General features: G+C 40.6%; 1 protein-coding gene across 1 annotated transcript; it reads right to left on the bottom strand.

The window, feature by feature from the left end:
* Positions 1-2,740: 2,740 nt before the first annotated feature.
* Positions 2,741-14,922, bottom strand: LOC125404132 (uncharacterized). The gene is given in 5 exon segments (XM_085690787.2): positions 2,741-4,511; positions 4,513-6,063; positions 6,996-7,050; positions 7,262-7,388; positions 14,747-14,922. Coding segments are annotated over 5 exon segments (1,956 nt in total). The 5' UTR covers positions 14,861-14,922; the 3' UTR covers positions 2,741-4,402.
* Between the last annotated feature and the right edge of the window lie 723 nt (positions 14,923-15,645).

Below are 15,645 nucleotides of genomic sequence, written 5' to 3' on the forward strand. Positions count from 1 at the left end.
CCTGCTTGCTCTCACCCTCGCCAGCAAGTCCATTCCTTCTGTGGCATTAGAACCCACTTCTTTGGGATTCCGCTATATACTGTAGACCTGCTGACTCATTCAGCCTTGTAGACTGGATTCTTGGACCTTCCTTTCATAGGCAGCCATTGTTGGACTAGCTGGATCACTTCCTGTTGGTCATTCTAATCTCCTTCCTATATAGAGAGAGACATTCACTATAAATTCTGTTACTCTGGAAAACACTGACTAATACAGCTACAGAGTGAGACTTGGTCTCAAAATAAGAGTATTCCCGAGGGATTGCAGTGTAGTAAGTGAGGTGTACCATGATAAATCTGGTCCCATTGAAGGGACACATGAATGGTTCAACAGGCATAAAACAATGGATGTATTTATATAAAATGAACCCAAGGATGTAAATCACATGATTATGGTGTATATAAGGCCTTTGGCAAAATCCTAAATCCTGTTATGATAAAGTCCCTGGGGTCACCAGAAAGGGGTGGAATATATCTCAACAGATATAAATTAAAAATCTATAGCCACCATTCACTAAATGGTGAAAGCCACAATGAATTCCAAGTAAAATCATAAACAAGACAAAGAGGTCACTTGTCACCACTACTATTCAATATAATGATTGAAGTCCTAGCTAGGGTAATAAAAGACAGAAATAAAAGGGATAAATAGGAATGAAAGAGGTCAAAGTGTCCCCATTTGGAGATGCTATATTCTATATACGATAGACCCATTCATTCACACCCTCAGGAGTCCCTGAGTACTAAACTGAAAGCTATTAAATTTATGCAGAGGACATGGGGCAGACCCACATAGGTCCTGTACTTGCTGCTTCAGCTTCTGTGAGGTCATATGAGCCTTGCTTAGTTGATTCAGAGGGTCTTGTTCTCATGGATTTCTTCATCCTCTCTGGGTCTTATCCTATTCTACAGGGTTCCTTGAGCTCCGAGGGGAGAGATTTGATGGAGACATCTCATTTAGACTTTCCATGCAATGTCCGGCTGTGGGTCTCCATCCTTGTTCCCATCTGCTGCAGAAAGCTTTTCTGATAATGACTGAATTAGGAACTGATCTATGAGTATAGCAAAATACCATTACTATTGATCCTTTTTGTTTCCCCTTTTTAGACTAGTAGTATTTGATTTTACCCTAGCTCTTGGGCTATCTAGTCTCTTGTTCTTGGCTATCCAGTTTCGTTCCGTGGATGTCAATGGGTTCTGTCTTGAGGAGTGGGGCTTAAGTCAAATCAGTCATAGATTGCTTATTCCCACGAGCTTTGTGTCATCATTGCCCTAGTATATTTTGCAGGCAGGAGAGACTGTAGATGATGGGGTTTGTGGCTGGGTTGGTGTGTATGTTTCTCTTCAAGTAGCCTGCAGAGCGCTTTTCCATACCAAAGAGACTAGAAGATGGGGCTGAGGGTTCTGTGTAGGCAACAGCTCAATTTCTCCACATTTTGTGAGTTGTGTGGGTGTTGTTTTCAGCAGTGGAACCTTGCTGTTAGTTTGTGGGGAGCAGTCTTTGTCTTTGCAAAACTCTGGGGATTTTCATATGATCCCTTTGGTCAACAACTCAAGTGGATATGTCCCTGTACTAGAAGCTTCATTTGGTGACGAGAGATGCATGCCTGGTTCTTCAAATCCAGTTTTAAAGTCTGTGGCTGGTGGGGTCACAGATCCTGGGGTAAGGGGACTTCTTACTATGTGGATAACATGGTCACATTGTTAAGCCATCTTGTAAGCACTTACACCCAGAGATTAATGTTGTACACATCCTACATCAATGATGCTTCTTACTGTAGGCGGTAATGGCATAGAATCCCATGCCTGATAAAGTACCATGACTCAGTAATGGTAGAGTGTTGATTCCTAAATGGATCAGAGATATTACTTACTCCAAGGTTCAGGTAACAGTGTAGAAGTGGAGGTGGAACAAAGATGAAGGATGGGAAGGAGTGAATGCAGCAAAAAAACATGTAAAAACTTGCTGGGCATAGTGTAGTATGACTTTAGTCCCAGCACAAGAGAGAGGTAGGTAGAACTGAGTTAGACGCCAGCCTGGTCTACACAGCCACTTCCAGAACAGCCAGTGCTACATAACAGATACTGTCTAAAAGAATGTGTGTGTGTGTGTGTGTGTGTGTGTGTGTGTAAGAACTCACTGCACCTAGAGTTATCTGTACTAGATCCACACAAGATTGGGCCTGTGAACATTTCTCCATGGATAGGAGAAGGAAACATGAACCTGCACATATCCAGTAGGGGACTATTGGTAATTCACGGTTGTTGTAGAGGAGCAGCCGTCTTTGCAGTGGCTTAGGCTCAGACAATTTGCCCTTCAGTAGATGATCTCTAATCCATGCTTGAGCAAGAAACTCAAATTAGACTTAGTGGGGCACACACAGAATATGGAACTAAGAGGGGGTTTGTTAAGGATCCCAGAAATAGAGTGACAGAAATGAAAAGGGAATGTGGAACAGAAAAGGACTAAAAATAATTATATAGGTGAATAAAACTGTCAGAAAAAATTAAGAGCAAGAAAGGGCTAGAGAGATGGCTCATCAGTTAAAGATTTCTTGCTGGTCTTCAGAGAACATGAGTTTAGTTCCCAGCACCACTACAGCTGTTTGACAACATGCTGTAACTCCAAGGATCTGATGATTTTGGCCTCCACAGGCACCCATATGCTGGTGAGCTTAAACATATAAACACACAGCCAAATGTACTGGTTCATGCTTTTAATCCCAGCCATTGGAAGTCAGAAGCCAGTGAATCTATGTTTGATGTCAGACAGGTCTAAATAGCAACAGAACAGCCATAGGTACAGTATGAGGCCCTTTCTCAAAACAAACAAAAATATCCCAACCAAACCCAACCAAACAAGCAAATAAATAAATAAGGGTAAAACACATATACAAAAATATAATTTGAGCCAGGTGTGGTGGTGCAAGCTTTAATTCCAACTCTTTGGTGGCAAAGGCAGGAACTATGTGAGTTCTAGACCAGTCATAGTGAGATCCTGTCTACAAACAAAAAAGAAACAAAGCACCATTATTGGAACAACACATACATTGAAAAGTACAACATATAAAAATCTACGTAAACACGAGAATTTCCATTTTTCACATAAATGTAAGGAAATTGCAAAGAAATTAATACTTTTAAAAATATGACATGAGAAAATACTTTAAAGAAGCATATATTTTTACTTTCAAATGAACCATAATTACCAACAAACTAGGTGAAATTAAGTCTACTGTTTTATTAAAAATGCATCTCAGTTCAATGAATCTAACAGCTCTATAGTAAAGTTGAAAAAGTTTTACTTCATTTCATTTAAATAATGCCATTTAAATGAAATTAGTTAACCAAATTTACACTACCTCAACACAAATTGTTTTTTATATGATTGCTATTGTTAGGGACAGTCTCTTGGTAGCTTCAACATTCCAAACAGTAGACAATACAGGCAGGCAAAATTATGACATTGTTTATGAAATCTTATTTCAAAACTTATTATAAAAACAATGTAAACTAAAGGTTTCATATAAGGCTTGAACAATGACAAAAATGCTCATAATTTTACTGTACTCCAGGTTATCTCCAGAAATATTCTGCACAAATAAATTTGTTCAGTCTCCACATTTATTATTCTTATAAGATTGAACTACATAATATTTCATAAATTTTCTTATTTGAAAAAACCCCACAACTTTCTATTTGCTTCATACACGTAATTACTTAAAGATGTGGTTTTTATTTCTAAGTATGTGTATTACATGTGTTCTGTACTTGCAGAGGCCAGAAGCAGGCATCACATCTTGGATGTGGAATTAGAGGCGGCTGTGAGCCACACTTGTGGATGCTGAAAGACAAACTCAGGTCCTCAGGCAGAGCAGGATGTGCTTTTAACAGCTGAACCACATTTTCTTTTTGTAAAGAAAATTCCACTTGCTTATAACTGGTTCTTCTTAAACTTTCCACGTGGTGCTCAAACCCACTATATCCACTATAGTTCTCTAATCTCTACCACCCCTCCTTCACCAAATGCTAGAATAAAGGGCATGCCCTACCATGCCCAGTGCAATAGGATTTTATCCTATATTTGCATATTGGGGATACAACTACACTTTTGCTGCTTTCAGTTAGTTAATCTCCACTGTTTTTTAAAAATAAATATTCAGTTTGTATGTGAGTCCAAGTGTGTACTTGGAACTCAGAGGTAAACATTTGGGAATTCTCTATTTCCACTATAAGGGACCCTGGGATGGAACTCAGATCACCTGACTTAGAAATAAATACCTTTAACCCACCGAGCCTTCTTGTGAGTTGTTCACACTCTTCTTTCATGCCTCATAACATAAGCAAGTTATCCACAGGCAAGGTCACCAGATACATTGCTCTAAATTTCCAGTTCTTTTCTGTCGGCTTCCATGCATATAAAGGAATGTCACAAAAGCTTCTCTATTTTTGAATGTGTAAGGTTTCTCTCCAATGAATTCTTTCATGTTTCACAAGATAGCTGCAATCACTGAAGGCTTTCCCACATTTTTTACATACATATGGTTTCTCTCCGGTGTGAATTCGTTCGTGACGGTAACGGGCACTCTGATGTGTAAAGGCTTTCCCACAATGCTTACATATGTAAGGTTTCTCTCCAGTATGAGTTCTTTCATGGTTGCGAAGGTATGTGGAACACCTAAATGCTTTTTTACAGTGTTTACATACATAAGGCTTTTCTCCAGTATGAGTTCGTTCATGATTGTAACAGGCCTTACGTTGAATGAAAGCTTTCCCACAATGCTTACATGCATAAGGTTTCTCCCCAGTGTGAATCTTTTCATGGCTGATAAGATGACTGGAATGAATGAATGCCTTTCCACACTTTTTACATACATATGGTTTTTCTCCAGTATGAATTCTTTCATGACTGTAGCGGGTACTGGAATGGGTGAAGGCTTTCCCACAGTGCTTACATGTGTAAGGTTTCTCTCCAGTGTGAGTTCTTTCATGGTTGCGAAGGCATGTGGACCATGTAAATGCCTTCCCACACTGCTTACACACATAGGGCTTTTCTCCAGTGTGAGTTCTTTCATGATTGTAACAAGCATCACGCTGGATGAAGGATTTGCCACACTGCTTACATGCATAAGGCTTTTCTCCAGTGTGAATTCTTTCATGGTTGCGAAGCGACGTAGAACAGGTAAATGCTTTCCCACATTGCTTGCAAACATAGGGTTTCTCTTCAGTGTGAATTATTTCATGTCTGTAACAGGCGCTGTGATGGCTGAAGGCTTTTCCACAATGCTTACAGGAATAAGGTTTTTCTCCAGTGTGAATTCTTTCATGGACAAGAAGGTGTGATGAACGAATGAATGCTTTGCCACACTGCTTACACACATAGGGTGCATCTCCACTGTGGATTCTTTCATGTTTCTGAAGGTATGAGTAGTGTCTAAATGCTTTTCCACACTGATTACACACATAACATTCCTTCCCAGCATGAATTTTTTCATGGTAGACAAGCTGACTGAAATTAACAAAGGTTTCGCCACATTGCGTACACATAAATGGTCTCACTCCAGTGTGCATTCTTTCATATATTTGAAAGTAAGTGTATTTCCTGATGGCTTTATCAAACTGATTGTATTCGTGACATGTACCATCACCGTAAATTTGCTCATCATTTTTGTCAGAAGTGTGAATCCTATACGCTTCATTAGATTGTTTCTTTTTACAAACTATCTGCCTAGGGCTTTTGAGTACTTGAAAGTATTCAGAAGAGGTGAAATCTGCATAATGTTTCTCATGTTGGAAAGCTATTTCCACATATTCCTTATTCTCAAATGGTTTCTTTCCAGTTTCACTTGTGAGATGCACATCTGAGGGTAAACGACCAATGGTGCCTCTTGCACACATATTGCTTTCATGCACTGCTGCTGCAGAAGGCATGTGCTCATTATCAACATATTCTGGAATCTGGTGGTGGGCTTCTCCACACTTACAACCATTTCCATATTTACAGTCTCTCTCAATTACCTGAGTTCTGCAAAAAAGAAAAAGGAAACAAAAGAGCATAACATTTTAAGATTAGCCAAGAGAAGCACTGGAGGCTGGATGCTGTGACTCACTCCCATTAACTCCCATTAATAGAGTACTTAGGAGGCAGCAGCAGAATGACATCAAGTTTAAGGTTCACATGGAAAGGGCCTGACTTAAGGGACAATACTAAATGTGGACTTTATTTGTATAAAGAATTTTTCTTCAAGAGTGCAGACCCTTGTGGGTTCCTCATGCTCCACTGGAATATCCTGTACCCACTGCTATATAGGTAATACCAATTGGACTCCAGGGATTATTTAAAAAAAAAAAAAGTCTACAAAGAAGTCATGTAGTTACTAGAAGAGGGATGTGAGGAATAATACTGGAGGAGTTAGAGAGAAAGGGAAAGGACATATCTATGATTAGATACATTGCACACATGTATGAAATTACCAAAGAATAAGTTTTGGGAATGTCTCTACCAGTTAACAATGGGGAAAATTATTCATGCAAAGGTGTGAAGCAAGCATGATGAAATTTGAAATACCTGAGTAGTCTTCATGAGATTTACTGAAGCTAGATCCCAATTAAAAACTGAAATTCACTGTACTTAATATAGAAGCATATATCCAAGTCCTAAAGTCAACCTGATAAAAATAGATTAAATACTTTTGTGCATGAAGAGGAGATTATGTAGCTCAAATCACTGGAGAAAGGCTTACACTGCCTGATGTAATACATTCAGGAAATATTAATAGAGCACAGAGATGGAATTCTCAACAATTCTGGATAGACAAACTAATACAGGTTTTAGAAAACACTGTCATAGAACCATTTTACATTTAGATGTAGTTGGATCATTGGTTTGGTTTTCATCTTTCCTAAAACAAATTACAAATATTTGATGAAAATTCCCCCCTTTTAAGTGTGAATTACCGGAGACTTCTTTTGATATTTGCACACTCCTCTTCAATGTTTTCTTCTGTTTTCCCTGGAAGTAAATCAAAAGAAATCATTATGACTTATCCAACACTAGAAAACACTTATTAAAGTCTACTGTTTACTGTGGTACAATATGACTTGGTATCTACAAATACCATCATGTCCCCTTTCAATATTTCAATTCATGAAACTACACAAATAAGCAAGAAAAGCTGCTTTCTTACTGAACAGGTAAAAGAATCATAGTGTTTTGTTTTTACCTATGGAGATCAGGTTCATAAAGGTTTCTGTCATCACATCTCTATAAAGCTGCTTTTGACTAGAATTCAAGAAAGCCCACTCTCCTGGACTGAAGTTCACAGCCACATCCTCAAAGGTCACTGGCTCCTTAAAAGAAAAATAGGGAACTGGTTAGTGTTAATTGCCAGTTTGACAAGATCTGACACCTTTACAGAACCAGACCATCACATCACAGTGAAAGCTGGAAGACAAGGCTGCTGACAGAAATGCAGACAGGCAGCCACCTTGTGACATTTTGGAGAAAAATTTGAACTCCATCAGGCATTGAGATCGAGGTCATCTTTTCCTTTGCCACATATCTGGACTCACACCGGTGGCCCAGGGTTTAAGATCCTAGATGAAGCTGAATATAAGACAATGGAGTAATTTATGTGACTAAGGAAAGGGGTGTATGTAGCCTTAAGTTTTGGATGAGCAGATTATTACAGACAACAAAGTTGTATTGCTAAAGAGATTAGCACTGGACACTGGGGTAATAGAGTGGCAGTGAGCACAGGGAATAACTAATAATGTGAGACTCTACTTGGTTTGGATGGTACAAATATCCCTTTCTCAAAAATGCTCCTACCAACTTATTGACAACTTATTGTTAGTCTAGTGTTCTCTATGCATCAGGATGCAAGTATGCCTGCTTTAAACAGTTAAATTATTTCACTTGGCAACGCCTGGGAATGTCTGGACTCCATTCACATACACACCCATATTATGGGCTGATCTGACAAGAACTAGTTTTAGGTACATGGGCAATAAGACAAACATTTGATCATGGATGCATCAAAGTATGAAATTCCCACAATACTTGAGGTTATGTTAGTTAAGTTCTAGCATGGATTTGGGAGGGGTGCACAAGGGAGAAGGAGAGTTAGTATTTCTTTGTGGCTACTGGTAGGCTAATCATACTGCAGTGGATGAGGCCACAGCCATCCATTTTCGTCTGCATCTCCTTATGGCCGAGGATGTTGAACACTTTGTACTTACAAGCCATTTCTATTTCTTCTCACGAGAATGTTCTGTTCAGTTCCACAGTCCACTTTTTTTATTTGTCTTGGTGGTTTGCCTATATGTATGTCTGTGTGAGGGTGTTGGATCCCCTGGAACCGGAGCTATAGACAGTCGTGAGCTGCCATGTGGGAGCTGGGAATTGAATGAGGGTGATTTGGAAGAACAGTCAGTGCTCATAATGGCTAAACCATATTTCCAGCCCCATAGTCCACTTTTTAATTAGGGTGCTTGATGTCTTGATTCTTTTTATGTTGTTTTGAATCGCTTTGTATTACAGACACTAATCCCTTTTAGATGTATAGCTGATTTTCTCCCATTCTGTGGGCTGCCTGCCTCTTCATGTAATTGACTTTTTGTTGTACAAAAGATCTTCAGTGTCATGAAATCCCATTTGTTTTACCTGAAGTCCTATCTAGAAATTCCTTACTCGTGCTTGTCATCTGAACCGCACTTACAAAATTTTCTTCGAGAAATTTCTGGCTATCAAGTTGTTTGTTAAGGTCCTTAATCTATTTGGAGTTGAGTTTTGTGCAAAGTAAAAGATAAGGATCTAGTTTCATTTGTCTGCATTTTACAGCTACATTAAGAGGCCACCTCACTCCAGTCAAAATGGCTGTCGCGAGGAATAAAAATGACAACCAGCGCTGGCCTGGATGTAGGGAAAAGGGAACATGTAAACTCGTGCACACCCTGTGGTCGTCAGCCTGGAGGTTTCTAAAGAAACAGAAATAGGGCTGAAAAGATCGGTGAGTACTTGAGAGCCCAGGCAGCGCTTGCAGAACCTCCAGGCTGTATTCTCAGCATTCACCTCAGTAACTCCAGTTCCAGGGGATCTGACACTTTATGCTCTTCATGGACACGTACATACATGCAATATACAGATATACATGTAGGAAAAATACCCATGCAAATAAACATAAATAAAAAAATCCCAAAATTTGAAATAGAGTTATCTTATCACCCGGCTATACCACTCCTGGGCATATGCCCACAGCACTTTGTACCTTATTATAGAGATACACTTGCACATCCATGTTCACGGCTGAGCAATTCACAATAGGTAGGAAAAAGAATCAACCTAGATATTCTCTGACTTAAGAATGTATACTGAAAATATGGTGTTATCTACACAACAGACTATTATTCAGCTGTAGAGAAAAATGAAGTCATGAAAATTTCATGTAAATGGACAGAACTGGAAACAATTATACTGAGTGAGTTCAACGAGGCTCAAAAAAAAAAGCACTGCAAGGTCTTTCTCATCTGAGGTTCCTAGGTTCAAATCTTTGTTTTTGTGTGTTTCTCACACCAAGTGCATGTGGAAGAAAAGAAAGCAAAAACAAGCTACTGGTGGGGAGGATGTGTGGAGGTGTAGAATGCAGATAAAACAAAAGTAGAGAGTGGAATATTGGGGAACTGAAGGGCTCAAGCAGGTTTGAGAATGACAGAGATGGCAAAAAGAGAAGCCAGAATAGGGCTTAAACAAAAGAAGCACACATGAAGAAGTTATCTGGGCGCTTATGATCTTGCAATCCAAGTTAAAATATATATGTATATATATGTGTGTGTGTATACACACATACATATATACATATAAATATATATGCATACATATATTTAATGAACACACATATATTATAATACACATAATGAGAGGGATATTAGGACATATGTTATATGAATGATCAGTGAGAAAATATTGGAAGCTAAAGGTTTAAGAAGGGATGAGATGGAACGTAGGGGAAAGGAGGGTTAAGAACTGAGTTAACCAAAACTAAAGATGTGTGAAGTAGCATCATGGAACAGCACTAGCTTGTAAACTAATTTAAAATACATTTTTCTTGGAGGGGGTGGGGAACAGAGCCTTATGAGGTAGCCCTTGTTAGCCTGGAACTCTGCCTATAGACGAGGCTGGCCACAAACCCACAAAGACCTAAGCAAGCAGAAGTACCACCCATTAGTGAACAATGCTGCTCCCTAAAAGCCACAAGGGACTAGATAAAAATGTCAGGGTCAGGCACAGGTCACCACCATATGAGTTATTGGCCAGAGAAGCCTCAGTAGCACCCCAAACAATATAGGCTACTGCCATTGCTTTGGATTACCAACCATAACTAGATCATAAAATTCTACTGTTGAAGACACTACACATTTTGGTTGCTGGATGCGGGGAAACCAATCATGAGCTGACCAGGAACCTCTTTCAGAGTGATGAGTGGTACTATAAAAGCTGCTGGAGGAGATGTGGCATCAAAGATTTCATCCTGAGCTGAACCCTGGCTGCTACAATACGGATATGCCAGTCAAGATGGGCCTACTGGAAAAAAAGGTTTATGGAGCTAAGGAACTTTGCCAATGAAATTTCAGGCCTGCTGCAGAAGAGGGAAGTCACGTCTGATAATTTAACATGGTTAAAACCATGACTAGGAATGTCAAAGGTCCTAAGGGACAAGTTACTGATGTTGTGTTTCTAAGTACTGGTCTTGACATACTCACGGCCTTCTAAATGTTTGTGCTTCCTTCATAGATGTTTGCTTCTCCCAACCTGGGTCAAAGGGGCTTCTTTTTTTTTTTCAGTGATTTTTTTTAATTAAAAATTTCTACCTCCTCCCCTCCTCCCACTTCCCTCCCCTCCCCTTCCCCACTGCCCCTCCTTCTCCAGGCCAAAGAGCAGTCAGGGTTCTCTACCCTATGGGAAGTCCAAGGTCCTCCCTGCTCCCCCCAGGTCCAGGAAGGTGAGCATCCAAACAGACAAGGCTCCCACAAAGCCCGTCCATGCAGTAGAATCAAAGCCCAGCGCCATTGTCCTTGGCTTCTCAGTCAGTCTTCACCGTCAGACACATTCAGAGAGTTCGGTTTGATCACATGCTCCATCAGTCCCATTTCAACCGGCCTTGGTGATCTCCCATTAGACCTGTCCCACCATTTCAGTGGGTGAATGCACCCCTCACGGTCCTGATTTCCTTGCTCATGTTCTCCCTCCTTCTGCTCCTCATTAGGACCTTGGGAGCTCAGTCCAGTGCTCCAATGTGGGTCTCTGTCTCTGTCTCCATCCATCGCCAGATGAAGGTTGTTTGATTGCTTTTTCTTGTTTTTCTTGGGTATCTTTGAGAGATTTATCCATTTCCTCTACCTTTTTGCTTGTCATCTCTATTTCTTTATGGGCAGTTTTTCACCTCCTGTTTAAGGTCCTCTAATATTTTCATAATGTTCCGTTTAAAGTCGATTTCTTCTATTTCTTCTGGAGTAGGGTGTTCAATTCTTCTTGTTTCGTGATCCCTGGTTTCTGGTGATGTCATGTTGCCTTTCAGGTTGTTGGAGGAATTCTTGCATTGGCGCCTGCCCATCTCTTCCTTCAAATGGAGTCAGGAGAGTCTTGGTGTCTTGGTCCAGTCTGCTGTGACTGACTCTCTGGGTGGATCTCCTCAGTGCAGGAGCAGGAACTGTTCCTGTCTGGATGGAACTCCTCAGCACAGACACAGGGTCTCCTGGTAGTCCAAGGACACCGCAGACAAAAGGGCGAATGTGGGGGCAGGGCAGTGTCGAGTGGAACACAGAAGATCCTGCAGCAGAAGCTGAAGGTGCCCTGCACTCCCTTGTAGAGACCTTCCGGCCTGCCTGGCCTGCAGATACTCACCCTCAAAGGGGCTTCTTTATGTAACCATGGTAGTTAAGACAGAGAAACATTACTGTTTAAATTATGAAAATCACTGTATATGCTCAACCATAGATGGGACATTACATCAACCCTCTATTCCCAAGACTCAGGAAAAACTGAAGTGAAAATGTAAGTGCTGGGACATGGGGAGCAGTATTATCAAATGCTGAGCTCTGGACCTGATGTGGCTGTTGCATACATGATTTATTTAACAATCTCTGTGGTTACCCACACACGGTCTGCATGGGATCATGCTGGTGAAAAAGTCCAGCAACGGACTTGGGAGAGGCTTCCAAAGCCCCATCCTTAACTGAAAAGCTAGTTTTAGTTGGTGGCTTCTTGGGGAGAGAGAGTCATTTTTCTTTTGAAGTGTGGCCTTGGAATGTTTGCCACATTCCTGTATAGAACCCCTTGCCCATGTAAATAAGGGCTGTACTAATTAAACTCAATGCGGACATAAGTACACTATTTTAGAAACTGACCCTGTCCTCATACTTTGAGTCTACCTTGACCTTAACCCTAAATATACCCTGAAAATATTCATTTGTTTAGGAGGTAAATAACAGAAAGATTTTACGATATGGAACTCATATGATCTTTTGAAAGATGCATTACTGTGATAACTGAGGAAATTAAACTATATATTGCTGCATAACTATTCTTTCCTTGGTAAAAAGTCTTCCGTTCATATCCACACTGCACTACACAACGCCCATCACATTAGACAATAGAACTCAAGGAATTTCTCCTGTGGCACAGATGTTTGGGCAAGTGGCCTTGGCTTCTTTTTGAGACAGGACTTGAAACTATTTACGGTTCAGGATGTCACCGCACTGGCAGCGATCCTCCCACCTTAGTCTGGCAATTGCTAGGATCTCAGGACTCCACTATGACCAGCAATAGCTAATACTCTTAATCCCTTCAACAATGGTACCACAACTACTAAACTCCACCTCTTTCATGGAATTATTTTTACCCATAGAAGAAAGACAGTTAAGTTTTCTATTCTAATGTTCTGTCACTCCCTTTTAACCGGTTTGCACATGCATACTTGTACACAAACACACACACACACAATATTGACATTTAAATGGATAATTTTAACAAAATGTGTATGTCTTTTATGTGTAACTGATTTCACTGCAATAAACTATATTTTTGCTTGATTTTCGTTCTGTATGATTTATTTTTTGATATGTCTGTGTGTATAACACTTGTGCGTAGGCTCTAGAGGCCAGAAGAGAATGTCAGGTCCACAGGAGCTGGGTTTATGGGTGTCAGTGAGCTGCCCAACCTGTCTGCAAGGACAGAACCCAGGTCCCCTGCAAAAGTGGCAAGTATTCTTCACAGCTGTGCCACCTCTCGAGGCCTAAACTTTCTGATTAATTTGGTATTTGTTTTCTTTTCAACTTTTACTAGAAAATTAAAAGTGCTCTTTTCTAAGTACACATTACCCGGAGGGTTTTGTTTGTTTTTTTTTTTTTTAAAAAAATTCAATGTAAAAGTAATCTGAATTCACTTTCAAATAACAGTATACATACACAATGGAAATATTTTACCCTCTCCAAGTTGGTCTTTCTCATCTTAATATGCAAATGCTCATTATTTTACTTATCATTAGCTAGAATCATCTAGTACACTGCTAAAAATCCCTTCAATTTGAGCATGAATACAATACAGAGGGAATGTTAAAAAGTAAACATTTTCTTTTTCTTTCTTTCTTTCTTTCTTTATTAAACATTTTCTTTGTAGTACTTAATACTTTCTTGAACATAGCAGGATATAAAATCACATTCAATAAGCAAGAACATTCCTCTATTCCCATAAAGACTGGGCTGAGAGAGAAAACCAGGAACAAGATCCCATTCACAGTAGCAGGAAAAGAACTAGAAGGAAAAGATCTAAAGATCTCAGCAACGACAACTTCATATGGTAAAGAAATGGAATACCTGAGTCTATGGATCGCCAGAAACAATACTGTACAAATGGAGATCCTCTCAAAGAATGCCATCTGATACATACTGATTAAATACTCTCAGACTCAGCTCCTTCTCCTTGGAGAAGCAGCTCAGGGCACACAAACAAGCAACAATACAACTGCAAGTACTTGATCCCCTCCAAAGGGCTCACAAACACCAGGTCTAGCAAAGCTTCTCAAAAATCCGAATTTTGGCCTCAGAAATGGTCAATGAAAAAAAAATCAAATTTAGACTTCTCTCCTTCTAAGATTGGGAATTTTGGCCACAGAGGGCACAATCAAATACCCTCTAGAAATCACCATTTTTTAAAAAGCTGAACACACACACACACACACACACACACACACACACACACACACCCCACACACACAGTTTAATTGACAAGGTTTGGGGATGTAGCCTAAAGCCAAAGTCCCGTCCTGCTGAACTGCAGTACTAAAAAGAATATTAAGTCAGAAAGGTGACGACACAAAAAAATCGAAAGCAGCCCAGATATACCTTTAAGGGCAGACGAGCAACAACAGCTCACACCAGCCTGGACTCTGCGTCACCAACCTGCCAGCGCTGCCTAAGTGCTGAAGTGCACATCCCAGAAGACGACTCACCCCAAGAAGACAGGGGCCCGGGACGAAGTAGCTTCCCTGGGACAGAACCGGACGGGATCCAGTGCCCGGCCGCTGCCCTGCACACAATTCCAGAGCTCTAGGGATCAGCGAGCCAGTAGGGCACACCCGGCTGGACAGCACCAGGGGAACGGCCAGGCGACAGCGCTGCAGGAGAATTCCAGGATCCCGGGACACACTCACCATTTCCTCTTTCAGATGCATGCACGTGTTCTTTCCAGTCGGCTTGAAACCGGGAGAGACAGGTAGTGCAGACGGAACACCGCAGGCCTTCTCGACAACACAGAACTCAAACATGGTGGCACGGAGGGTGCCTTCCGAATATCCGCGCTCCTCATTGGACAGTTTGTGAAGGGCAGCAACAGCCTCCCTGATTGACGGAAGATGCGGGCCATCTTGCGCTTAAATGCCTGAATTAATCACCTTCACCTTCCCAGAGGCAGTCAGAATGACAGTTTCCATCGTACTCCAAGTTCTTTTTTAAAAGCTGGGTTAAGCCTGTTCCTACCAGGTTTATAGCTTTTCATTTAAGGGGAGCATGCTCCAAACTTTCAGGTGCCCACATGCTTGATGTGTGTGTGTGTGTGTGTGTGTGTGTGTGTGTTGTGTTGTGTTGTGCTGTGATTATCCTGCACAGTATGTTAGTACATCTTACACAGTTCCTAATGGGAAGGTCTATATAAGGCCTGAATTATCATTTGTCTCTTTCAAAGTCTAAGCTAACTTTGTTTTGTCTTATACCAATCATTTTCTTCTTTGGTTATACTTTCCTGCTAGGGTATAGAACCATTAGGGATGGCCAAAAGTAACCATTATAATTACTGTTCTTGTTATTATTATAAAAACTATTGTTATATAGTTGTTGCTGTTAGGGTCAATTTACATTACAGTCCATGAGATACTGGGTATTTAGGACTCTCAAGTTCCTCTAGCTTTTCACCAGTGATTTTGCCTGGGGGAATTTTGAGGTGTCCAGTAGCCCCATGGAAATTAGTAGACCTGGAGATAGGTCCACAATATTATTCCTGTGGTTCTTGTGCACATTGATACAGGTTTCCAAATATGGCTATTGAACACCTGAA

This window comes from Myodes glareolus, chromosome 6, assembly GCF_982192425.1.
Source record: "Myodes glareolus chromosome 6, mMyoGla1.1, whole genome shotgun sequence".
NCBI classification, from domain to species: domain Eukaryota; kingdom Metazoa; phylum Chordata; class Mammalia; order Rodentia; family Cricetidae; genus Myodes; species Myodes glareolus.